At 25.1% G+C, this 27,997-nt stretch overlaps 5 protein-coding genes across 10 annotated transcripts; 3 read left to right on the top strand and 2 right to left on the bottom strand.

Moving 5' to 3' along the window:
• Positions 1–4: 4 nt before the first annotated feature.
• Positions 5–2,814, top strand: LOC122715381 (protein PRRC1-like). 2 transcript variants are annotated; one of them, XM_043937528.1, is made up of 5 exons: positions 5–176; positions 543–1,010; positions 1,683–1,785; positions 1,912–2,269; positions 2,330–2,814. In XM_043937528.1, exons 1-5 carry the CDS (start codon positions 86–88, stop codon positions 2,441–2,443), a joined length of 1,134 nt encoding a protein of 377 aa, XP_043793463.1. In that variant the 5' UTR covers positions 5–85; the 3' UTR covers positions 2,444–2,814. The 2 variants fall into 2 exon arrangements, with proteins under 2 accessions (XP_043793463.1, XP_043793462.1); XM_043937527.1 differs by having other exon boundaries at positions 543–1,022.
• Positions 2,815–2,925: 111 nt separating this feature from the next.
• On the bottom strand, positions 2,926–8,844 carry LOC122715380 (translation elongation factor 2). 2 transcript variants are annotated; one of them, XM_043937524.1, is made up of 15 exons: positions 8,685–8,770; positions 8,037–8,603; positions 7,585–7,799; positions 7,312–7,505; positions 6,811–7,019; positions 6,492–6,725; positions 6,263–6,376; positions 5,907–6,053; positions 5,497–5,737; positions 5,128–5,295; positions 4,661–4,950; positions 4,374–4,583; positions 4,101–4,283; positions 3,751–4,008; positions 2,926–3,519 (listed from the first exon to the last, which is right to left on the bottom strand). In XM_043937524.1, the coding sequence occupies exons 2-15, from the start codon at positions 8,037–8,039 to the stop codon at positions 3,451–3,453; spliced, it is 2,535 nt and encodes an 844-aa protein (XP_043793459.1). In that variant the 5' UTR covers positions 8,040–8,603; positions 8,685–8,770; the 3' UTR covers positions 2,926–3,450. The 2 variants fall into 2 exon arrangements, with proteins under 2 accessions (XP_043793459.1, XP_043793460.1); XM_043937525.1 differs by lacking the exon at positions 8,037–8,603 and having other exon boundaries at positions 8,685–8,844.
• A 757-nt stretch (positions 8,845–9,601) lies between these two features.
• On the bottom strand, positions 9,602–24,190 carry LOC122714674 (cactin). The gene is made up of 13 exons (XM_043936222.1): positions 23,586–24,190; positions 18,972–19,390; positions 18,045–18,886; positions 17,784–17,960; positions 17,492–17,690; positions 16,916–17,414; positions 13,967–14,415; positions 13,384–13,852; positions 12,285–12,401; positions 11,287–11,373; positions 10,950–11,207; positions 10,552–10,723; positions 9,602–9,998 (listed from the first exon to the last, which is right to left on the bottom strand). The coding sequence occupies exons 2-13, from the start codon at positions 19,205–19,207 to the stop codon at positions 9,838–9,840; spliced, it is 3,666 nt and encodes a 1,221-aa protein (XP_043792157.1). The 5' UTR covers positions 19,208–19,390; positions 23,586–24,190; the 3' UTR covers positions 9,602–9,837.
• Positions 19,599–21,374, top strand: LOC122714673 (cyclin-dependent kinases regulatory subunit-like). Its single transcript, XM_043936221.1, has 3 exons — positions 19,599–19,741; positions 20,367–20,494; positions 20,630–21,374. The coding sequence occupies exons 1-3, from the start codon at positions 19,686–19,688 to the stop codon at positions 20,683–20,685; spliced, it is 240 nt and encodes a 79-aa protein (XP_043792156.1). The 5' UTR covers positions 19,599–19,685; the 3' UTR covers positions 20,686–21,374.
• Positions 22,306–27,597, top strand: LOC122714672 (excitatory amino acid transporter 3). Of its 4 annotated transcripts, none has more exons than XM_043936216.1 (10): positions 22,306–22,804; positions 25,077–25,343; positions 25,732–25,915; positions 25,979–26,021; positions 26,109–26,148; positions 26,236–26,422; positions 26,496–26,729; positions 26,808–26,999; positions 27,070–27,204; positions 27,305–27,595. In XM_043936216.1, exons 2-10 carry the CDS (start codon positions 25,088–25,090, stop codon positions 27,450–27,452), a joined length of 1,419 nt encoding a protein of 472 aa, XP_043792151.1. In that variant the 5' UTR covers positions 22,306–22,804; positions 25,077–25,087; the 3' UTR covers positions 27,453–27,595. The 4 variants fall into 4 exon arrangements, with proteins under 4 accessions (XP_043792151.1, XP_043792155.1, XP_043792152.1 ...); XM_043936220.1 differs by lacking the exon at positions 25,077–25,343 and having other exon boundaries at positions 22,308–22,804; positions 25,732–25,740; positions 25,820–25,915; positions 27,305–27,594; XM_043936217.1 differs by lacking the exon at positions 25,077–25,343 and having other exon boundaries at positions 22,310–22,804; positions 27,305–27,594.
• The last annotated feature ends 400 nt before the right edge of the window (positions 27,598–27,997 follow it).

The raw sequence follows: 27,997 nt of genomic DNA, 5'->3' as shown, positions 1-27,997 counted from the left end.
GTCTTTTGCATACATAGCTACATACGGAAAATTCACAATATAGTTTTGGACATTTAACGTGTAAATTTAGAAAAGTTAATCAGCAATGACTGACGATTCCAATGGAGAATCTACATTCGAATTTGTTGAAAGAAAGACAGATGAATCATCTACATCTGGAGAAATAGTAAAAACGGGTAAGAAAAAAGGCAAAACATAAACACTTGCGTATCTGTCAAATTCTTTTACAAGTGAAAAGATTTACGTTCGCTATAATTAGTTAGCACAGACTTTCATATTAGCAAAATTCATATTAGAAATAAATTATAAAAGATAAATTTTTAAAAAATATAAATGATTTTTAAAAATATAACATAAAATGAATTTAAATTTATAATAAATAGATTTATATTTAGCAAATTGTATCTTATTATATAAAATGTTTTATGATATATTTAAACGAAAAATATTATTTAAAAAAAAATAATTTATTAATTTTATAATATTAATATATTATTATAAAATAATACTCATATAGATAACAATAATCATATAATTTTCAGATTCTTTTAGCAGTTTATCATCATCAACATCTTTATTAATGCCACTAGGCATATCAACATCTACAGGCAATTTATTATCAAATGTAGCACCACCTAGTGCATTACCTAGCTTTATTTCAAATTCTGGAACATTGATATCAGAAAGGCCTAGTAATTTGGAATCATCTACGCAAAAGAAATTTCATGAACAGGAACCTACTAAATCAATGTTAAATACTATTATTCAATCTAAATCATTACAGCAAGAAACACATCAAACAACTGTAACTTCTATTATTACTCCGTCCACACAAAATGTACCAACTACAATACCATCAGAAACTGTGACTCAAGATTCAGGAATGGTTGGAGTTGGTTTATTGTCATGGGTTAAAGAAACAGTAGTAAATAGTAATGTATTGAGCAAAGTTGCAGAAAAAGCAAAAAATAGTGTTAATACTATGATCACAACATTAGATCCTCAGATGCGTGAGTTCATTTGTAAGTAAGAAAGCTACTAATCCTGACATGCAAGTAAAAGTAATTTAATCCTTTTCTATTTTGTAAATTTTTCAATTTATTTGATATTTTATTTTGTATATTTAAATATATGTCATTGTGTGTGTAATTATGTTATTACATCATATCTGAAAGAAATATATATGTAGTGTGTTATTTTTGGATGATCTGCAAACCAAATACAATTCGCTGTGTCACTGTCATTTACAAAAAACTTTTCCATTTTTTATTTATTGAGCTAAAACTATATAATATATGTATAACAGTAATATAAGTCACATATAAAAAAAAAAAAATTTCATATTTTGCATTATAAATAAAAACTGTGAAAATTTAAGGTTATAAATTAAGAACTTTTATAAATAAATATTTTTAAAAATAAATACTTTTTCACCAATTATGCATATATTTATGCTCAGTATTATAAAGCATTATTTTTGAAAACAATTTTTAATAATAAGTATTATGTTTTGTGCCATTATATTGCAATAAAATGGCAATAAAACTTTTTAAAAAATAATATATAAATTTAATATATAAATACTATTTATATGTAAATGTAAATAGTAACATAGTGACTGTGCAACATGTTAGTCAATGTAAAAACATATATGCGGGCTCTGTTGAAAGTATACATTTCAGATTCTGGTGGTGACATGGAGATTATAGTTGCATCAGACAAAGATGTTAAAATAAGTCCTGTACGTCAGGCTTTTCAAACTGTTTTTGGAAAAGCAACAGTAACGTGAGTAATAATATAATAAAATTGTAATAATATAAATTAATATTATATTATATTAATATAATATTTATTTAATTTATTATATTTATACTATTTTATTTTTATTCAAACAATTCATTATTTCTATAGTGGTGTCTCAGTAGAAACTTCTGCTGTAGCTGCTCAACCAGTTGGTTTTGCTGCTGGTGTAAAAGGAGCAGAAGAGAGAATTAATTCTGCACGAAATATTCCTACTCTTCCAAAAGATATACCTATAATTGCAGTGGAAAATTTTTTGTTAGAAGTTGGTGAAGATAAGTGGTATGATTTAGGGGTGATACTTCTTAATGACCCCAAACGTAATGTGAATTTACAAACCTTCACTCAAATGACTCCAGTACCAAGTCAAATAGTAACAATGGCACAAGAAGCTACACCTGAAGATTATCCTCTTAAATGGTCTGGATTGTCAGTTACTGTTGGTAGTTTAATGGCAAATAGCTTACAGGTTAGTTTCAAATAATTATAATAATTACATTTAAAATTGTAAAAAATATTTGTCCTATAGGTTAATCACAATGAATGGCATCATGCACTTACTGGAATTTCCAGAAGAGACATTATACTTTTAGCAGTTCAATCACTAGCTGGAATTTATAAAAATACAATTAATCCTGTCTAAATTTTTATGAAGAATACATCGACGCAATTTATCAATGAATTGCGTTTTTGTAAATATAATTATAATAATAGTATACTTGTATCAGTTGCAAAATTTATATTTTAGGCTCTTACTTTAAATAAGTATCTAACATTTTATCACATTGTTGAAACAAAGATTCAATTTCAATTAATGTGATATACTTCTATTAAATTAGTATTTATAAATTAAGAAAATGTATTTTAATTATATGTGGCAATATGTACAAAAAATCAAAGAAATCAAGACAAAATATATAAAAAAATAGATTTGGTATACCGAATGTGATTATTTCATCACATGTTAATGATAAATATTTTATTAAAATAAAGGTATATTTTATTAAAATAAAATAATTAATAATTTTTATACAGTTTTATATAATTTTTTTTTGTTTCCTGGTTCCGTGAAATTTTGAAATAATTTTGAAATTGGGTATTATTTTGTAAAAACAATAAAATACATTTGCTTTTATAATTCCATTTTTAATTTCTTGATGTATTGTTTCAATGAGTACATTGCTGTTGTAGATTTTTTATTATCAGATAACTTTAAAATTCGTCCAATTGTTTGAGAACACAAACAGAAAAATTAAAACTAATTATGGTAAAAAAGCAATGTAAAAAATTATGGTTTTTTGTTCGTATTCTTTTATACGAAATTGGTAATAAGTTATCACCATAATAAAAATAACAATTTAATTTTTATCTGATGCTGATATGCTAAAAACAAAGCCACTAGAGATCTTGATAATGTGGCATGCTTAATTAAATAAATGTATAAAATATTTCTCCTTGCGCTAATATATGTACTTTCCATTATAATTACAATTTATTATTTTTTCCCATATTTATAATCATGTGATTTTTACGGTTCTTTGCGCAAAACAAAGTTCATAATAAACCGATGTAGATTGTATACGGTCCGAGCGATATTAATTGAATTACAATATTTAAATAGATATTTAAATATGGTGCGCGAATCTATGGTTACAATTTGTCAAGGTATGCATTCAAATCTGGGAGACCTTCCTTTAATCCTTTTCTTTTACGTGTTTCCTAAAAGAATAATCATATTTAATCATATGCATAGATTAAAAAAAATATACATATATAACAAGAAAAATGATGTTTGTTTCCCTATTCAGGTAAGTCAGAATATATTATTGAAATACCAAAACAAAAAACAATTTCTTTTCCACGAGATTAAAAATGGTAATATACTTATATTTACTTATTACCATCAGTTATGATCGTGGGTGAATATAAATTTCAAATCAGATAAATTACCTGCACGACTTGGTAAGGTCTAGAATTAGGTTCCATTGGATCACCAGGTAAAATCTGCCAGTGGTCGAATACACATTGTGGGAAAGCTTGTCCTCCGGTATTAGAACGTAAGTCGGCAGTAAAGCCAAAGGACTCATTAACTGGAAGATATGCTTTAACTACAAACATAGGTGTACCAGCGATTTGTTGTTCTTCAAATACATGACCTCTTCTTCGATTAAGCACACCATAAATACCACCAACAGCTGTTTCAGGGCACTGAAATAATTTTAATTTATTAAAATTTAAAATCTTCATCATAATAAATTAAAATGTTTTTTTAAAATTAAAAATCATAAAATGAAATTTACCTGAATTTCACATAAATAAACTGGTTCCATGAGTCGAGGAGAGGCAGTGAGGAGACAAGCATAAAGGCAACGTCTTGTGGTAGGAATAATTTGACCACCACCTCTATGAATAGCATCAGCATGTAACGTTACATCGTGAATATTGAAGCGTACACCTCTTAAATTTTCTTCCGAAAGAACACCCTATAAAATAATGAGGTAAAAAATAATATGAGTATAAAAAATCATGTTTTCAAATATTCTTTATTTTTTTATATAAATTTAATATTATACCTCTTTTGTGGCCCATTGGAATCCAGCTACAACAGAATCTTTAATTTCATTAAGATATTGTACTCCTTTCGTACAATCTACAAGAATATTGGGACCAGTTCCATCAGGTCCAAAACACCAAATCTTTCTAGCTTCAGTCACATCGTAGTCATACTTTTCATTTAAATAACGAGCACGTACTTTGAAATCATCCCTTGGATTAACTTCACCCTATAAAATATTAAAAATTAAATAAAAAAAAAAAACGAAAAAAATATTAATCAAATTTTTATGAAACTTAAACATACACTATCGATATCTTCTGCAAGACCATCAGGCATTGGACATGCCATCATGAATAAACGATTATGCTTGTTAGGTGATTTCGAAAGACACATTTGATTTGATTGTTCTGAAATTGTTTCTCTATAAGAAACGACGGGATCCGATTTCTTAATAGGTATACAAGCATGATCTTCTTCTAAATCTTTCAAACAAATTTCAAGATGAAGTTCTCCAGCTCCAGCAATAATGTGTTCTCCTGATTCTTCAATAATACATTGTACCATAGGATCTGATTTTGCCAAACGTTTAAGACCTGAAGATTAATCACTTTATTAAAAAATATCATTATATTTATCAAATATGATTTAAGTAATAATCACTTTCAGATTTGTAAGTAAAATCACGATTTATCATAACCCAATGCTCAAAATATATTTCATCCTTAAATATTAAATTGAAAAAATTTATTTAGAAAAATAAATAAATATACCTTCGACTAATTTGGGTAAATCGGCTGGATTTTTGGGTTCTACAGCAACACGGACGACAGGTGAAACCGAAAATTTCATAACTTTCATGTTATGTGCATCTTTAAAAGTGGTTATAGTACCAGTTTTTACTAAGAATTGATCAACACCAACAAGTCCACAAATATTACCTGTTTTTAAATTACAAAATAATTAATCTTAAATATATAATTTTATTTATATATAAATCTTAATGTTTTAATATTATTAATCAAATCAGTTGGCCGTTCTATTGTCAATCAAAAATTATCAGAACAGGTCTGTGAGAACAATCATCATTATATTTTTAATAAACTTTAATAACTTAACAATACAGAAAGAGATTTACTAACCAGAAGGCACATCTTCAATCGCTTCAACGTAACGACCCATCATTAAAATTGTACGCTGGATAGCTTTCTCATAAAGATCTTCTTTTTTACCCGGTTGGAAGTTAGGCCCCATGATACGTGCTTTCATTCCAGTGCTTACTTTTCCAGAGAATACACGACCAAAAGCATAGAAACGTCCTTTATCAGAGGTTGGTACCATTTTTGAAACATACATCATGAGTGGCCCATTTGGATCACAATTCTATAAAAATTTCATTAATGTATAAACTTTATAATTTTATAAAGTTGAATTATTTATTAATGTCATAATATTTCTAATATATATCATTAAAAATATCAGAATAAGTCTGAAAATGAATTCATCAATTATAAAAGTACGTTAATATTTTTTATTATATTAATGAACATACTTTAATACCAATTGCAGCCTCATCATCAAGAGGACCTTCATATAACATTTCCATGCGATATTTTTGAGCAGTGACAGGAGATGGCAAATGAATAGCAATCATCTGAAGCAAAGCTTCTCCAGCTGGTAACCATGTTCTCATAACAACCTGAAATTTTTAATCATAATTATATATAATCACATAACTAGTAAATAATTAATTGATTGTTTCAAAAAATTGTTATCAGATTATGCTTATCAATCAAAAAAATTCAGAATAGGTGTCAGAAAAGTTTTGAAAGAATAGTCATCATAAAATAATCTTCAAGATATTAGAAAGTATTAAAATAAAAGTTTAAAGCAAAAAAAAAATCTTACCTTAAGAAGAGCTTTACCATCTTTATCTTTATCTTCTGGTTTTAAAACAATTCCTAATTTTTGCAGTAAATTATCCGCTTCGTCTTTTTTATAATTCATAATACTATCAAATACCTATTAATTTTATATTCATTATTTATATATGTAGAAATAATTATTATTATTCATATATTTATTATATATAACTAACATACCTTAATATTAACTAATATAATATTAACTAACATACCTTATAAATTGGATCTAAGACATACATGCAAAAGGATCGTTTGTTGTCTGTTTCCTTCTGCTTACTCCATTTCTTAGTTTTGGGGTTAAAGAATGATTCTCCCCATAATCTATTCATAAGCTTTACAACATCAATTTTAAATTTCTCAGCATACATTTCAGAAAATTGTTTCAATGTAAATGCCCAACCATGAAGACCAGATCCAAAACCAACTGAACCTTTGCTAGGATCTACCTATTTACAAAAAAAATGATAAACATAATCTAATGGATAAAAATATAAAAATAAAAAATAATAAAAATGAAATAAATATATTTACTCTAACTTCACCCATGGGACCATCATCATCTGAATATGTTGCAATAATAACGTTAACATTTTCAACAATACGTTGGAAAGTTTGGTAAAGATCTTCACTATCAAGTTGAAGTTCCAAAAGTGCTCTGTCCATTTTGTTCATGAACAATACTGGTTTTATACGTTCGGCAATAGCTTGACGAAGTACAGTTTCCGTTTGTACACAGACACCTTAAAAAAATTATGGAAAAATTATAATTTTTAAAACTATAAAAAAATAATAAAATTAAATTATGAAATTGTGCTGTAGCAATTGTGTTGTAGCATATTAATCTTGGACATAAAGATAGAGGTCCACCAATAGCGTTTAAACACAGCTGCTTTTTGATCTTCTTCCATTAATACACCATCAACACTGTCCATGTACATCAGTCAGTTAAACCAACTAATATACTACAGAGTAACGCTATTTGTGCTGGAAGAGATATTAGTTTAATTCAAATATATCACTTAAAATACATACCAGATACACAATCAACAACTACAAGAGCCCCATCAGTTACACGAAGAGCAGCAGTTACTTCACTAGAGAAATCGACATGACCAGGTGAATCAATAAGGTTAATCAAAAAACCTTTTTCATCTTTGTCACGTTGATCAGGATTTGTAATGAAAACTAAATCTTTCTCCTCAAGGGCAAAGAACATAGAAATAGCACTGCAATAAAATAAAAATATTATTTGTAGAAGAATTAAAATTAGTAAATCAATGATAAAATTAAATAAAATAAACTTACGTAGATTTAATAGTAATACAACGTTCCTGCTCATCTTTACGAGTATCTGTGAATCTGGTCTCACCAGCTTTAGCACCAGCAATAATACCGGCTTTGGACACAAGGGAGTCAGTCAGAGTTGACTTTCCATGATCAACATGCGCAATGACAGACATATTTCTAATATTTTTCTTTTTGTCCATCATGGCACGTATCTCGTCCACCGTAAAGTTCACCTTTAACAAATAAAAAATTTTGTTATATATATATAATTAGTATGAAAACTGAAATTGATTAAATCTTCCACAATATAAATTTCACATTAATTCTATTATAATATCAAAAATGTTATTTTTTAACATATTTTTAATATTATTTCGAAACATGAATTATATAATTTCAAAAACAATTTTACTTATTTAAAAGGTATTATTTTAGTATTATTTTAAAGAAAAAATTATCCTTATACTGACCATATCGAAATTAAATCTTCATAAATCTTGAGAAATATAATCAACATATATGTATATATGTATATATATATTTATTTATTTATTATAATAAGAAATATATTCCTATGGATATTTATTTGGACAGCATTTTGTGTTAGAGTGATTTCTGCCCCCCTCGAGTGTCACAATTTCCTCATTTCCTATATGTAGTATGTTAGGTTTTTTCTGTACAATGATTTAAAATCGTTTTCGTAAGTTTTTCAATTCACTAGAAACCGTCGAGAACTTTTCTTGAAGACTCACGATGTTCCGAGAACATGCTGGTTCGTATCAAGAGCCTTACAAAGCTCCATGACACGTTGCCTCTTGAGCAAGAGACGAAACATATTTGAACTTTTAATATAGGTAACTTTGAACCTTTGTGCCGTAAAATTTTCAGGAATGTTTCACCAGAATTTTTGTAGAATCTTCAGAGATTTTAACCCCGGCATATCCATCGCGAGCCTCAAAATTTGTCTTCGAAGGGAGTTGCGCAATCCCAAGTAATCCGCCAGTTTTCAATTTTTCCAAACCCAGGTGACACTCGGTCTTCAAAAATATTTATACCTCTGCACTCCATACATTGTACAGATTTACACGTTCGTGATACTTTAGAAAGATTATACATACCATTTTGGATGTTGTCCGATATCCGTTGGCCTGGTCAGAAATATACGTGCACCAACAATGGCGGACTCCCTGGGAAAGAACAGGAGTTCTGTGAAAGGGATGAACGTTTCGTATATGATAGAGGGCACCTCTTGTCACGCGTATTTCGTATTGTGCACAGGGCCAATTGGAATTTTGTAATCCCTACCACGTGGGTTAATTTGCGCGCGCAACTTACAACCGATAATACACGAATTTAAATGCAATCCGTTAATTTGTAGTAGTCATATAATAGCAATTGTATTTAGTGCTGCCATCTCAATTATTTAAATTGAAATTTTAAAAAAATTAACAATGAATCAATTTTTTTTTAATTAATTTTAATTATTTTCTATAAAGATAAAATAAATTTTTTTAAATTAAAAACATTTTTTTATCAAAAGAAAAGGAGACAGGAACATGGAAAAAAAAGAAAAGAATATAGTTTAAAGGTTATGAAAGAAATATCATTTAACATATATAGCTAAATATTATTTTCTTATTTTTGTTAGTCAATATAATTGATATAAAATCCTATATTCAATAAAGAAAATTGTACAATCTATTCACTGTATTTGATATAGATAAGTGTACAAAAGATATATATAAATTACATTAGCATTAAGAAAATAAGAATTGTGCGTTTTCTTATAAAATAATTATTCTTAAAAATATTAATATCAGTGCAATATATATTATATATTGATACATTATATGCATACAATAAAACTATTTAATTTTTATAAAAATTAAGTATTTCTATTCTATGATTATCTTTATTTTTCTAAATTTTCTTTATATTGATTATATTCTTTATATTTTATCTAAATTTTCTTTATATTGAAATATGATGTGTAATATTTATATACTATCTCTATTAAAATGTAACACTTCAAATATAAAAAGAAAACATAAATAATAAAACAATTTAATTGTTTTTTACAATGTATTAAATCACTGTTATTTTTGTTAACAAAGACACATTATTATATTTATAGTTCAAAATAATTAAAAGATGACTTACCTATGATTTCATCAGTTAATAAAATATTCCAATTCTATTTAATGAAAATAAAATTATTATTGAAACAAAGTGGTAGTTATAAATCTTCTAATTTTTTTGGATTGCATATATTTAATGACTCCCCTTGCAACTTCGTTCATGGATGCTTACGCGATCAGGATTAAAAGTTCTTCCGCATCGTTTACATGGAAGCAATTGACTTAAATGAGATTTCCAACTGTCTTCAACCATTGCAGCAATATCAATTGTCATATTTCCTGTTTCTGAATCACCTGTATACAAATTATCTTAATAAATATTTTATTTTTAACTAAGAAATTTTTTTATATAATATTAAAAATATGAAAATATACAAAATCGTTATACATTTATTGTTCACATATTAAAAAATATAATTTTTAAAAATTTTTAGTCATTAATTATAACTCAAATTATCTTGTCTAAAATGTATTTGCAAAATTTGAACTTTATAACTTTCGATCTTTAATCGTATATATCTTTTTTTAATCGATATATTCACTGACCTTAAGTTTATTGGTAGAATACCAGAAAACGCAATTATTATTTAATTCTTTCACATCATGATTTTATTAATTATTTAAAAATAAAATAAAAATCATGGATTCGATTCGTAAAAATAAAAATTATATTAAAATAAAATTAATAAAAATTGGATAAATCATCATCTCTGGTAATATCAATTAAAATGCTTTGAAAATGTCACTTATATTACTAAATGTGTGCATTTTTTCAGTAATTGAAGTTAGTTCATTCGAAAAATAAACGGAATCATAAAATCATATAAGGACTTCATCATTGACTTACGAATATAGATAATTTCAGGATTCTCTAATTCCTTCCTCTTCTGATTTGGTGATAATTTTTGATTTTTAGTATACCATTTTTTTAAACATTGCGGCTCATGAATGGCTATACTAGTGGATCCAAAATCTCTATTACATATATAACATGTGACCATTTTCTTCTGTTCATTTTCCTAAAATCAATTTTCTTCAAACTCAACTATCTTGTTGATTATCTTTATTGATTAATAACACAAGCATAAAACGATACATTTTTATTTATAACAATCAAGTCACAAATTTTTACATAAAATTTAATTTGTACAGGACAAAATAATCGCGAATAATATCGTGAGAATAATCATGTGAAAACATTTATACAAATTGAATGATATAAGCATGTCTTCCAATACGACTCACCCCCGTTGGCCTGCTTAAATTTTCGTGCACGATCATCATTTCTGATTTTTGTTGTCGAATCGACTCTTTTTTTCGAGAATGAAACTGTTTATCTGTTTCAGTTTGCATTCGTTTGATGCATTGAGGCTCGTGTATCTTTATACTTTTAGTGCCGAAACTTTTGCCACAAGATTGGCAAGTAATCATAGGAGGTCCTACTCGTGTTATACTTGCAGACTTTTCTTTAAACAAGCTTCCTGTTTTTTCCGTCTCAGAATTCTACAGATAAAAGAATTGCAATAAATAATTGATATATTATTAGAATGGAAAATTGTAAAATTTAGAGAAATATTTTCACCTTTATAAAAATTTTACAACTTTTCTGATGCACTAATAACCGTTCTGGTAAAAATGTTCTTCCACATTTGCAAGAAATCAGTTGTGCCTAAAAATATAAAAACAATTCGATATTATTATTTTGTCTTGAACTTTAACCAATATTATTATGATTAACATATTATTCGACAGAAATTTTCGGAAAAAAGTTCTAAAATCTTCAACTTAATAAATCGCAATGCAATTCTTTTTAATTTTTAGTTCAAAAGCTTGTTCTTAAATAATTAAACTTATTTGATAAATGTAGAGCAGTACCTTAAATACGATAAGATTCGGATAATTACTGTGCATGATATGCTTTTTATATGGAATCAGAGATTTTATACTATATGCATTTCGTTGAATACCTGACATGCACATATTTATGTGCTTATGTATGTATAAGAAATATGTATATGTGTGAATATTAACGAATTACTTTACTGTTACGTACATTATGATCGATTTAGTTAAAAGATATTTCTTCATAAAAGACATTTGCATATGTTACATTAACATATAATAAAATTTGTATTCTTATATTTATTAATATTCATATTTGAAAGATAAGAAAAATTTTTAAAAAATGAAGCATAATGTAAACATAAATGAAAAATAAATTTAAAATGTAAACAAAGCTGAAAAATATTTGAATAAATCAAAAATATTTTAATAATTCTTATTTTTTTTGTGTCTAAGTAATTACAAAAAATCATATAAATAAAATTATATCATCATCTGCTAAAATGTCATCAGCCGTAACGAACATAATAGAATGAATCATTCAATATAATAATCGAAGTATATATATGCACAAAAATAATTATGGAAATATTTAATGATAAATTTTTTAATCTTTTTTGAATAATTATATCAAATAAAATTTACTTGAAATTACAAAAAATTAATTTAAAAATGATTAATTTATCAAATTAAAAATAACTGCAATTTATATGCTTAAAAAAACTATCACTCAAATACCTGGCTTTCTTCCCATGCTGCTACATTCCAATCTGAATGATTGATAGTGATATCAGGTCTTTGAGGTATCGGTCGTCTTTGGTTCACAGGCAAAGAATTATTTTCTCGTTCCCATTTCTATTATCATTAATATTTATCAATTATTTTATCAATTAATAAAATATTTATCAATTATTTTATATTACCAACAAAAAATTATTATATAATTAATGAAAAATGATCAATAATTTTTTCTTCAAATAGAGAATCCATAAATTTATGATAAAAAATTTCTAAAAACAAAATATTATTTTCTAATTAAAAGAAATAATCTCAATATAAAATTTTTATATGATTCATATTCACATATAAAAAACTATAATTCATAATTTTCAAACTATAATACTATAATATTCCAATATTAAATCAAAAATTATTTATAGAAAATAAATATGAATTTCAAAATGTTTCACAGTAAAATAACATCATAATAGTACAATCGATCAACGTAATATCTACATGTCATAATGTTCTTTCGTAAATAGTCCATAGATGAATATAATAGATTCAGTCAAGATAGTATACAAATAAAATATCGAATGAAATGTATATAACATAAGCATTTATCTAGATAAACGTATAAATCATGTGTAAATGACATAATATGGATTGCCTCATATCTGTTTTTGACTATAGCAAAAACTGCGAAATATCACTTCATGTGCACAAATAAATATTTTTTGTATCAAGATACGAAATAATTATATATATATCGATCTATAAAGAACCTTGACAAGTTTTCAGAAAGATTCAATAATATTTATACATTTTATACTATTTTATACTATTTTATTATATAAATAATATATATAATTCAAGTTCAGAATAAAATTAAATGTAATATTTTTAAGACAAAAATAAATTATATAAATTATTTAATAAAATAAATATTTTTATATTGATGAAATTATTTGAAATATTGAATAAATGATAAAAATAAAAAATATTAACATTTGCATTTTTAATATGATGAAATAAATTTATCATAAATTTATAAGAAAAATATATGAAATAATTATAAATAAATAATTATAATAATGCATTTATTGATGCAACTAACCTGCATGCATCGAGGCTCGTGAATAGGAAAACTGGCAGTCCCAAATTCGCGACCACATATATAACAAGTAACACTCCTTGGTCCTTTCTTAATTGGTGCTGATGAAGGCCTGTACGATGTATTAGGTCGTTCTTGATAATAATTTGATTTGAGATTTTCAATGATTGTTTCCTCCACTTTGTTCTTATTTTTATCACTACGAAAATTTAGGGCAACAGGTTTTTGAACAGTTTTCGGTACTGTGGTTTTTGACTTCGAATTCGTAAAGTTATCCTTCGTTTTAGACTGAGTACTCTTTGGATGACTATGAAACCGTTCTGATTGATTCGATTTTCCGCAGCTTTTACAAGGTTCTGGAGCACTCTTTGTCGAGGAAGCTGTAAACACCTCCAGATCATATTGTATAGGTCTTGAATTCTTCTTTTTCAACGTGGACAAGGAAACAACCTTCTGGTTAATCGTTCCGTTTCTAATTGACACGATTAGATCATTAATTTTCAATTTCTATGTATTTAACATTTTTACTAAATTTTTACTAAATTCTTGAATTTTTAAATTTCCTGAAAAGAAATTTATCACAAACCTATTATTATTATCATCCAGTTTTGTATTATTCTTCTTCGTAAAACCCATATTCTGTCCGCCTATACACGACTGCTTTTGCATCCTAGACATGTCGATATGACCAAGCTTCGAATCGAGAATGTGTTCGAAACTACGTCGTTTGTGGCGTATGGAGAAGGGATTGCACCACGTCGCTTCACCATTCAAAACTAGGCTATATTGTTCTCGTTGTCGTTCAGTCCCAATGACATTTTGTCGGTACCTTGATGACGAAGGAAACGATGAATTCTTGATTTCTCCACTTGTTTTCAAAAGACGATGCTGCGTTATTGAGTCAATAAGTGATTCCTTGCTAAGAAGAGACATATCCAGTTTATCAACGAGATCAGGATCTAAGATGCTTGGTTTTTCGAGATTCGCAGTCTTTGGTCTTTCTGGTTCATCATACAAGGAAACACCGCGTTTTATCTTCGGTGGCCAAGTACTTGTATTCGGTATTTTTGATTTTCCTTGCTGCTTTCCTTTCTCTAAATGATATTTAAAATGTTAAATTTTATTATAGAAAAAAAATAATTTGACAAATTTAAAATAAAAATCTTATTTTTTAATCTAAATTAATGAACTATTATATATTAACATTAAATTAATTTTTACAATATATTTTATATTATTATATTTATTATATTTGAAATTAATAAAAAGGAATCAATTAATAGATATGTATTTCTTTTTAAAAATAATAGAAAAATTATGATCTATAAATCTATTAAGCTTAACGAATAGAACAGATTAAAATAATAAAAAATGAAATTTAAAAGTTTAAAATAAATTCCATTTGAACAAAATATCCGATACTAATTATTAAAAAATAATTTATATATATACGATATATTTCTTATTTTCCATTTTATAATTTAATTAAAATGTAAAAAAAAAGTATAAAATAAATGATTAAATATTATAGTTTATATAAATTTTTATATTATTTTATCTTTAATTAATTATTAGTTTTTTAAATTAATTATGGTTTTTAATTATATAATTCTATCTTTTTTGAATTTAACTTAATATAAAATATGGAAATTACCTAGAGAATTATAATAGATTAAAATTATTACTAAATTTATAATATGTGTATATGTGTATGTATGTGTATGTGCACGCGCGTGTAGAAATATAAAAAAAATTATTTTTTATTTATTTTATTTTTTTCTTTTTTAATAAAAATATAATCCTACTTACTTTTCAACATATCCAAGTCGTCCTTAATCACCAGAAAAGTTTTCTCAGATAAAAATTCCATCGGGTTTTTTTTCCATTTCATGATTTTGGTTGACTCCGTGATTTATCACTTTGAATTTATAGACAACGTTACAAACAACTAAAAATATTTATTTTATACTATTTTAATAACACTGACATAAAAACGATTTTATATTTCAAAATATAAATTGATATTTAAAATTTCATAATAAATTTTTTAACAAATTTATCGTTTAAAATGAATAAAATATGTGATTGATTATAACAAGACACACCTAAATTTCATTATTCTTTCAATCGATTATTAAAAATTTCTGATACTCCGACATTTATGATACCGTGATTATAAATGAATTTTCCTTCAACTTTTAAATTGTACTTCTTCACTATCAGTTCACTGAATTTAGCTTTCAACAATATATTCATGATGTCACTTAAATTATTTCGTAATTTTTTTCGATCTCCATAAGAAAATTTAATTATAATTCCAATGAAGTATGTATGGAATATTTATCTATATAAATATCACAACTAGATCACAATATTTTAAATACAGTCACAATGCTCACACTTGTATATATGTTTTCTGAATGATCGATAAGATCACAACCAATAAATACATAAATGTGATAATTATCATAAATATAATATTATACACGAAAAAGTTACGAATATCTAAAATAAGACACAAATACACATACACTTTCTTTTTTAAACATGATACAATACATATAGATGCAACATAAACATTTTTTAAGTAATTAACAAAAATGCATCTCTATATTGACCGGTTAATGGAGATCATTGAAACAGTTCTTGTTTTGTTTTCTTTTATCGACAAACTTCATTGTATCGATTTGAATCATTTTGTGAAAGAAATAAGATTTTAGACGCGTAGTTCTTTGTCAACGAAAGAACAGCTTATACTAAGCTTCGGTTTACCTTGCCATTGGCTATAGCTTTTTATCTTTTGCATTGTGGTTAACTGTGTGAGAATACAGGTGGCTACGAAAATCGATCCAACAACTATACCGTTTCATTTACATACATTCTCATTGTCATACAAAAGATTGTTACGATATTAATATTTTAAATGAGATTATATCAAAAATTATTTAAAAAAATACATGAAAAAATATTTTGAAAATTTTAATATGATACATTTTATATATAATTTATATTCTACATAATTTTAATTAACATTAAATTAATTATTAAACTGTGAAACATTTATAATGAAATATTACTTATATAATTATTTAAAAACATATGGATAAATTTCATATAGAAAGTAAATTTTTATACATTTGTACATAAAATTGTGTTATACTATTCACATTCATTAAAAATTAATAAAGATTAATATAATAACTAATAAAGATTAATATAATAATAAAAATTAAATATTTTCTATTTACAATAAATATACATAATATATTATCGCCGATATCGATAACGTTTAAAATGAAACCACAATTGGAAAATATTATTATGGAATTGACATCTAAAACCGCGCTTATATGAATATTCCCATTCTCTATTAACAATTTTAAATGCGATATCTTCATATGGCGGGCCTGCATGAAACCGTAAAATAGCAAAGTCTTTATTATCTGCGCAAGGTGTCTAAAAATTAAAATATTTTTATTAATTAATCGTTTAAATTATTAATTACAAAATAAAATTAATCTAAAGAATATCTTACCAAAAAATATTCAGGAGTTGTATTTTTATCTATTAAATCTGGATAAAATATATTAAATTTGTAACCTTGAACGATTTTCGGAGGTGGATTATCCATATCATAATGGGTTTGATTATATTTATTCCATTCAAAACCGGTGTGAACTCGATTGAAATATCTTGGCTTTCTGGGTCTATATTTGTCAGACCAAAGATAAATCTGTGCTTCTAATGATGATTCAACACTAAATTGTGCTTCATCAGAATTCATATTTTTACGTGCTTCTCTATGCATTGCTTGTTCTTCTGCAGTCATAACATTTTGGATCTTTCGACCTGTACTGAGCACTTGATTTCTTGCATATTCCAATCGTTGATTATCATCCTCTTCCAAAGTAACTAATGTTCCTGGCTCAAGTTGAGAATATGGTATATATTTTGGAGAATAGCCTCCTGATTCATATTCACAAAATGATTCTGATAAAAGATCTTCTGCTGCATTATTAGCCTCTTGATCATCACTACAAAAAAATATTTTTATATATTTTATAAAATTATATATATATTATATATATATAAATAAAGAAAAAATACATACTCTGATTGACTTTCTTCACTTTTTTCTACAGTTGTAGTGGTAGCTGGTTCTTCTTGTTTTTCTGATTGCTCACTAATTGCCTGTAAATTCTCAGTTTCATTTTCCGTTCTAGCTACACCTTGTTCAGCAATTAAAACTTCTAATTTTTTACGTAAATTTTCTTGATGTCGATCTCTTAATCGTGCTCTCGCCATATGCGCTGAGAACAATAAATAATATGTAAGTTAATGTAAGTACATGTAAATTAAATACATGTAATTTATAATATATATATATTATAGTATTAAATTACCTTTAAGTTGAGATAGTAGACTTTCCCAATATCCTATATCAACACCTTCAGGTTTTCCTGTAATTTTTACTTCAATTTGTAACTGCAAAGCTTCTAATTGTATTGCTGTTTTTCCTTTAAAAATAGCAGTTACATCTTTAGCAACTGATTCATGTATTCCTTCTCTTCTACCAACAGCTAGAAAAATATGATAGATTAATATCTTTTTTAAATTTTTTATATATTTTATATATAATAAATAATATATAAAAAATAACTTACCAACTTCATATTCTGATCTTTCTAATTTTCTCAATTTATGCAACTCATCTTCAACAATTACTGTAATATCATTCCAATAATCTAAATTTTTACCACGTTCTAATTCTTTATAAACTTTAATATCCTCAATGAGATCCTCTAAATCTTTCACATGTAATCCACGTAAATAAGTATAGGGTTCATGCATTTCTACAGCATCAACCTCTTCTTCTGCACTGATGTATTTAGCAAGAAGATCAATTGGTTTTGCACGACCATCTTGTATTCTAATACGTGATCTTAATCTTGCTTGTTCTAAATGAAATTGATCTTCTTGTCTGGCCCATTGTTCCAACTGAGCAGCTTCTTTTCCTCTTTGTAGCATTGTCATTTCTTCTTCTCTTTGTTGTCTCTCTAGTTCTCTTTCTTGCCTTCTTTTCTTAACTTTTTCTAATTCTCTTTTATTTTCTTCTTGTTTATGTCTATTTCTAATTTCTAATTCTTCTCTACTTACACCAAGTAAACCTTCTTTTTCAAGTTTTTTAGACCAAACAAAAGTAGAAAGTAAATTTCCATCACCAAATGGGTTATCTGTATTTGTATAATGTAAATAATCATTATCCCATCCCATTCTTTCTTTTCTTTTTCGTTCCTTAGCTTCTTTCTTTTTTAAACGACGTAATCTTTTTTCTTCTGGTGTTTCTGTAGCTTTCATTAATTCTTTTTGACGTTTTCTATCCTCAATTTGTTTTTGACGTTGCTTTTGAAGCTTTTCTAAAAGCTTTGTAGAATCTGATGAAGAATTAGATGATGATGAACTACTGAACTCACTTGAACTGGATGAAGATGACGATGATGATGATCTAATAATAAAAAAAAATACTTTAAAAAATAAACTTTTAATTTTATAACTATCTACCTAACCTCAAAATGCATTTGAAGATTTACCTTTTTTTTTTATTTTTCGATGATTTTTTATGAAATTCGCATGATTCAGAGGAATTTCTATGTTTAGATTTTTTATATTTTGAATTTTTAGATTTATGTCTCGATTTTGATTTTTTAAAATGACGATCATAATCACTTTCATTAGCACTATGAGAAATCTTATCTTTATATTTAGATTGATTTTTATCTTCTTTCTTTAATTTTTCACAATCTTTTCTATGAGAATATTTTTCCATTTTTAACGAAAATATTATTATTATATTTTCTTATAAAATTTCTTGTATTATAATTTTTATTAATTTATTAATTTGACGCTTAACCTCACAAATAATAATGCAGTAACGGTATAAGACGCCATTATTGAATTTAAAATGTTGATTCCGTTTTACTACGTACAAATTTCCGTTTGCATTTGTAATCTAACACGATTAAATATAATAAATATTAAATAACTTAGTAGTTATAAAATTACAATAAAATTATGAAAATCATTCAATTATTATTTTTATTTTTTATAAAATCTTTCTTCAATTAACTGTCAACGACTAGTGAGTATCTATCTTCTACTCTTCTTAATGTTACATCCGTTAAACTTTCAAATTTGTGTGTGAGCGTACGTTGTTCAAGGAAGGTTTTCCAAAATATATAGTAGCATTTTATAGTGTTTAGTGGTGAATTGCCTCAGGAATTTGTGACATTTTTAAGTAAATCAAAATGTCTCACAAGATGTATTATTCGGATAAATACTACGATGATAAATATGAATATAGGTTCGTATAAATAATAGCAATACATAATGGTTCATTTAGATTTCGATTTTGGTCAATTGTGCCATTTTGAATTGTTTTAGTCTATATGCAGATATCATTCTTTGAATATATATTTATACTTATATTTTTTAAATAGTTCAATTAAGATACTTGATAATAGAGAATTCATATTACTACATTTTATATGCATAATTTGATAACTTCTTTGTCCAATTTTTGGATGCAGATATAACGTATCGTTTAAATGGCCGTCTGGTATGTTCTTTTGTTACTTTACTAACTTATTCATTTTTAATTGATATTGAATTGTAATTAGAAGTTAAAGAAATTGCATTTATAAAGTTAAAAAATATTAAAAAATGTTAAATAATGATAATAATCATATAGTAATTAAATAACTAAATTTTTAATTATAAAGATATTATCTAATAAACATATTTTACAATATGTTACAAATACTTTTTTTATATAATATTAACTGAGAATAATTTATTCAATTTTTTTTAGAAAAACTGCTATTGTAATTTTTATCATTTTATAACTAATATATATATAAATATAAAAATTCAAAACAAATAAAAAATCATTAGTAATAAATATTATAATAATTTCTTTTATTGTATAGACATGTAGTACTACCAAAAGAAATGGTTAAATCAGTTCCAACTACTCATCTTCTCTCCGAACAGGAATGGAGAGCTATGGGTGTTCAACAAAGTCAAGGTTGGGTTCATTACATGATTCATAAACCAGGTATGTCTATTTGCTGAATTTTTTTGATAACATTCAAAATTTATTATTATTCTTTATTTTTTATTTTAAATTGTAATTGGAAATAAAATTTTTAATTAAAATATATATTACTTAATTGATAAATATTTTTTTCAGAACCGCATATTTTACTCTTTAAAAGAAAAATAACATCTCCACCACCAGAGAATTAATTATATTGACTCCACTGTAACAATTTGTAAATACTGTTTCAGATCATTGTTAATATTCATGAAACAATTCAACTACAAAACAAACTCTCATTAATTGCTAAAATCAATATTAATATGATGGTCAAATTCACATATATTCATATTTAAAAATTTACTGCTTTTAAAAAAAAAAAATAATTTTGATCTTTCTAAATTCTTTATGGTAATAATAATAATAATAATAATAATAATAATAATAATAATAATAATAATAATATTAATAATAATATGATTCATTATCTTAATGTTTCTCTTTAATATAACATTCCAAAAACAACAGAAGTGTTCTGTACATATGTCTATAGAATCCTTTAGTTCTTAATAACAGTTTAAATAGTACTTATATTTTGGATTTATCATAATACTTTATGGTATTTTAATACAACTACAAAAAAAACATGTGAGTATTTTGATTTTTTCTGAAAATCATAGCTCTAAGGTAGAATCAATTATTCTACCATAAAATTGAGAATAAAGAAAATTATCATATTTTTGTAATTGAAGTGCCTTGCATAGATGTGCTAATTAATGAAGTACTTTAGTATTATATACTTAGGATAATCATTTCTTATGTTTAACAAGAATAATATAAAAAAAAGTTTTAAGTTTTTAAATTCATTAATTACATAAATATTAATTTGAAATTTGAATATTAGTAATTAAATATTAAATTCTGTGTTTAAGTATCTTGCCATACAATTTTTTATATCATTCAGAATTATATAATGCATTTATATTACATATAATATTTTTCGAAATCAACTCTCTAATTATATTGCTTGCAACATTATTTTATTAATATTTTCCAAGAATAATTTTTATGACTAAGTATTACATGACTCACTTATTTTTAATAAATAATATCTGTATTGTCTGTTCTTAAATAAATATTTGTAATTAATATTTTTGTATTTTTTGTTTTTTACAATTATTTTAAAAAAATAAATGTAAAATATAAATGAAGATACATTGATAAAAATTACGTTGTATTTCTTCATTTATATTCTTGAATGACAAAAAAAATAAAACAAATTTAGCCGAATATTCGAGAATGGAGGGGCAAAATGATTAAAACAATCACGTGACTGACCTCAATCTAATTATACAAACATCGTCCCTAGCGGTCAAGTAATTCTCACACTAATTTTTGTAAATTGTACATTAATTAAATCATTTATGGCCTGACATATGTTGTATGCTTCAGTTCGTTTCACTTTTATTACATAATTTCGTTAACTTTTATATCTTGCAACAAGGAAACAAGTGATTAACAATCCGTTAAGATTAAAAAATATATATATATATAATTTAACTTAATTTAATTTAAATAAAACTTAAATTATTATTCATCGAATAATAAAATTAATTTATTTTAAATCAAAGATATCAAATTATATATATAATATTATATATTATATAGTCAAAAATGTATTATATGATGTATTTTTATAATTAATAGTTTCGCCCAGAAATAACTAGTATTTCGTAATAATTATGATTTAACTTATTATACATTTATCAATTAATGAATGTATAATAATTGTTTTCTATATATGGTATAACCATTCATTCAAGTTTCGAATGTTGAGGTAAATAAAATACACGCGGTTTCGTAAATCGCGTATATGTTGTGCGCGCGCGTTCACCGTAGGATCTCCAGTTATATAGCATTGGAATAAAAACAACGAGGAGGGAGGACGTATAGCCGGAGTTCGGTGAAAGGGGGCAAAAGAACGGCGGGGCACAGAGAAAGATAAAAAGAGAGAATGGAAAAGAGATAAAATACGAAATGAAAAAGGTGATGGAGAGGGAAAGAGATAGTTGATTTCTGACACACACGTTACATCCGAATGATGCGAAGGGCTCTGTTCTCATGAGTTAGCCGGTACTTCTCGAGAACAGCGCAACGATAGTACGACGATTGCGCTCGCGGGAAGAACGACTTTTCGCGTACTCTAAATCGGAACGTGTTCAGCATCCCAATTCAAAAATTAGTAGGCACACAACGTGATTCGATCGCATTGTTGCGCGCAGTTTCTTTTATCGACGATCACGATTGTATATAGATCCAATTTATCAGGTAAGTCAATTTTTTAACAAACACGCAAGATATATGTGCAATATTTTTTTTACAAGAATGAAAGTATGTAACGTTTAAAATTTTTATTATTTTTCAATAATAAAATAGTTTTTGAAAAATTTATTTGTAATAGTTTAATTTTAACATTTAAACAATGTGACAGGAATTAAAGAATAAATAAAATTATATCTCATTTCTTTGTTCTAATTTTAATTATTATACTTATACAGATTATACTTATAACTTTTCCCATTGGGTATTGTCACGTCTATTTATTGTATTATTAAGAAAAATTGAACGATTTAATTATCTTACATTCAGTCCACGTGCGTAAACAGAAATTTAAATTATCCGCGCAGAAATGTGACAAAACATATTTGATTAAACTTTCAATTTTGAAATTGAATATATCTTAAAATATATTTTAATTATACTATTATTATTAAGGAAAAAAAATTTTTAAATAGGTTTATAAAAAATGATTTTTTTAATTGTTATTATATTGACGTAAAGAAAGAACTTTTTAAATCAAAATTTTTTTCATATAAAATTTTTTTTTTTATATGTATGTCATAATGTTATCTATGCATTGAACATCTTTATTTAGATTTACTCATACGCACTTCGTAATGAATCCATAATTATTACATTTCTTTGTTCATTTCATGAATAATAAATCGACTATATTTCAGATATCATAGAATGTCTTGTGTTTCTTCTCATACAAATACTTTTGCCATACTCGACTTACAAACAAAAATAACATGTGTTTGATCCTTACCGTATTTCTTCCATTTATTTTGACCGGAGGTGCATGTAAATCAAATCTTTAATCACACTTAATGAAAATGTCAATGCGAGATCATTTTTGATCATATTTTATGTTTTTCTATCTTTTTTTTTCATCTATATATAGATATAAATCTCAATATAAAAACTTTTGCCGCGCAAGCACAAAATAATTATAAATTTTTCTATAGTGTACAATTTTGTTGGATGAAACATAAAGGCAGATTTCCAGGACAGTTTAAACCGGTTAATACCAGTTTCTGCGAGATATACATACATGCATATATACAGCACAAATGAAGAAATTCGTCATTTTAATATATATTTTTATAATTAATCTTATTGATTAATTGAATATTTTTAAAAAACAATATTTTGTAATAAATTTTAATAGATTTAATTACATAATAGTTTTTATGATACAATTATTTGATACCGGATGTTGCTTAAATGAGGGAATAAACATGAACTTAATATCATACTTTTAGGGTTAATTGATGTTACCAGATAGTTATATACAATGAGAAATATGAATAATATTTAAATTGACAATTAACATTTATGAATATTTTATATCATTTATATAATTATATTATGCATCATTTAATATTCTATGCAGGATCAATGAATCTTATAACACTCCTTGTAGATTATTTTTTCTATTCACTTTACAATTATCTGAATAAGTATAAATCTTTGTAATTACATTTCAATACAATTACAAATCAATATTTTGCAAAGAATGAAGGATATTTTACAAATATTGTTTTAAATAATAGTTTAAAATATTTTAATAAAAAAAATTTAACTAAAAATTACAAAAATTTATTTGCATATAAAATTTAAAATATACATAAATAATTATGATTTATATATATATGTAATTGATAATTAAATCAGTTAAATCATTAATTAAAAAAAACATTGATAATTTATGGCCAATAAAAATAACAAGGAACATAAATATATTAATTATAAAACAATATGTATAACATAAACAGTATAATTATAATACTAAAATAATAGAAGAATTGATCATCATAATTTAGAAACATTTATTAATATAAGATTGATTCATTCTATTTACCTGTATTTGCAAATCTTTGCTATGATTCGCGTAAAATACTCTTCTATCTGAAATGCTCTGTTTCAATTATATCTTTTTATCCATAATTTTATTTCACACATGTCAGTCTTATCACAGTCTTCCATACATATGCAAATATTTTAATATGGATCCGAGTTATGAGGATGACATTAGATTTCGACAAGCTGATAAAACTAGTTCATATTAGGATGTTATTTCGATGTTACATATTTTTTAATAAAACTTCGAATATAATATTTTATATTCATATTAGTAAAACAATTTATACAATATATGTATATATTTCTGAAAATTATTATGTAATAAATTTATATTGATATTGATTGATTTAATATAATAACATACTAAAAATATTATATTATTAATTTTTTTTAGAATAAAAAGATATGGCACATCCAAAAAAATGGAAAAGTTGCATGTCAGAAAATATGCTGACAATGCTTACTGTAATCGCCGTTGTAATAGGTGCTATTCTTGGTTTGATTTTAAGAAATGTGAAAGATGAACCGTGGACAAAGCGCGAAATTATGTACATTCAATTTCCGGGGGATATTTTTCTTAGAATGTTAAAAGCACTTATATTGCCTTTAATCGTCGCTAGCATTATTAGCGCGATCGGCGGCTTGGATCTTAATTTATCCGGTAATTAAAAAAAACACACACCTCTTGTAAAAAACTTTTCAAACAAGTGATTACTTATGACGAATCGATTGCGTGGGCGCGTAAACTTGTTTACGTGTTTGGTTTAGTAACACAGATTACTAGTATTTTCTGGTATGATTTGTCTTTTGGTAAGAGAGAGAAAGAAACAAGAACAATTATGATAACATATTCATTCTTTTTTAATTATATAAGTATTAATAATTTAAAAATAAAAAAAAAAAATTAGAATTATTTTTTTCTCGAAATAAAATTTTTATGTTCGAATTGTTTCTTGTTTAAATGTTTAATTATGACAATTTTAGTATATAATATATCAGATATAATTAAAAGTATAAAAATAATATTTTTAAATTTATTCAATTTATAGGAAAGATTGGTATAAGATCGATTTATTATTATGCTTCAACAACAATATCTGCTGTAATTCTTGGCATAATTTTAGTCTTAATTATTAGACCTGGAGAGTTCAGTGCAAGTGGTATGATTGCAAAAGAGAATATAGCACCAACTAAAGATATTACAACCACAGATACAATATTAGATTTAATTAGGTATGATAACAAATATTTAAATTATATGAATTATATAAATTTTTTATAAAATTCTATTTTTAGAAATGTGTTTCCACCAAATCTTGTACAAGCTTGTATTGCTCAGGTATATTAATTTTGCTATAAAAAATAATTAATTCTCTATTTTAAATATTAATTAAAGTTTTAATTAATTTTGCATTATATGCTTTAGTATCGTACTGTATTAATAGAGCCTAAAAATAAAACAGAAGGTAAATATTATATTTGAATCAATGGTAATTTTATTAATAATTAAAATATTTATTTATTTCAAAATAAATAAATATTTTATTTTTTAGTAAGTAACATTCAAGATTGGGAAATATCTCATAAATATGCAGATGGCACAAATACTTTAGGCTTAGTTATATTTGGAATTGTATTTGGAATAGCTCTTAGTAAAATGGGTGAACCAGGAAAACCACTTTTAAATTTTTTTGATACTTTATCTGAAGTATCTATGATTATTACTAAATGGGTTATACGGTAAAAAATTATATATAATATATTATTTATTTAATTTAAATTAAATGTATCTAAATATTTTATTTTTTCATAGAATATCTCCAGTTGGTGTGCTTTTTCTTGTTATATCAAAACTTTTAGAAATTGAAGATATTGGTGCTATTGCTGGACAACTAAGCTTATATTTTATTACAGTATTATTAGGTTTGGTTATTCATGGGTGTGGAACACTTTCTCTTATATTTTTCATTTGTACTAAACAATTGCCATTTAGAATGATAGCTAAAATGAGTCAAGTTTTAGCAACTGCATTTGGTACTTCATCAAGGTAAGTTGCATGATTTAATTGATTTTATAAATATAAAAAATATTAAAAATTTTGAAAAATTTATTTTTGTGAATTTAGCACTGCTACACTGCCAGTAACAATACAGTGTTTAGATAATATAGGTGTAGATCCTAGAATTACAAGATTTGTTGTTCCAATTGGTGCTACTATTAACATGGATGGAACTGCATTATATGAAGCTGTTGCAGCAATATTTATAGCTCAAGTTAGAAAAATTCCATTGTCTTTTGGCAATGTCATTGGTGTTAGGTAATTATTAAACTAAATTTTTTATTAAAAATGATATTAAAATTTTAATAACTTTAATATATTTCTGCAGTATAACGGCAACTGCAGCAAGTATAGGAGCTGCTGGCATTCCACAAGCTGGTCTTGTTACAATGGTTATGGTATTAGATACTGTAGGTTTACCTGCTGAAGATGTAACACTTATTATTGCCGTAGATTGGCTTCTGTAAGTTATCTATTCTATAATATTAGTAAAAATATTTTTATATTATTTATATATATTTATATTTATTATAAATAATCAAATTTTAAATTAATATTTATAGGGATCGTTTTCGTACGACGATAAACGTTATATGTGATGCACTTGGAGCTTATGTTGTTGAACATTTGAGTAAAAAAGAACTTGAAGCAAGTGCAAATCTCCAAGAAGAAACAATTGAATTAGCCAGAGTGAGAAAAACAGAAGCATAAATTTTTTAACACTTATTTTTTTTGTTACTTCAAATTTGCCATGATATATGAACACAATTTTAGTGTTTATATTTTTTTATATACTTTATAACCAATAATTTGTACTAATTGTATATTCATGTTGATTCAAATTTTAATTTATATGAGATAATACATATATATATATATATATATATATATATGTATTATATATATACATATATGTACATATATATATATGTGTGTGTATGTATGTATAATTATATAGTTAATAATTATTGTAATTAGCAGGATACTATTAGATACTTAAAGAAAACTATCACTGTTACTTAAAAAAAAAAAAAATTGAGCACTAATGTACTTTACAAGATATAATCTTGAGTCATTTTATCTTTATAAATATATTAAAGATAGATTTTGTTTTTTATTTGAAAAAATATTTTATTGCAATTATTTTTTTTATGTGAAATAAAAAATATTACTTAATTCATAATATTAAAACATTCCACATATTTATAGAATTCAACAAATATAAAAATCATATTTAATATTATTTCTTTTTTTTT

The sequence above is a fragment of the Apis laboriosa genome, unplaced genomic scaffold (assembly GCF_014066325.1).
Source record: "Apis laboriosa isolate Shangri-la unplaced genomic scaffold, ASM1406632v1 scaffold34_cov151, whole genome shotgun sequence".
Taxonomy (NCBI): Eukaryota; Metazoa; Arthropoda; class Insecta; order Hymenoptera; family Apidae; genus Apis; species Apis laboriosa.
The sequence above is the reverse complement of the archived record's forward strand: the minus strand, read 5'-3'. Positions and strand labels throughout refer to the sequence as shown.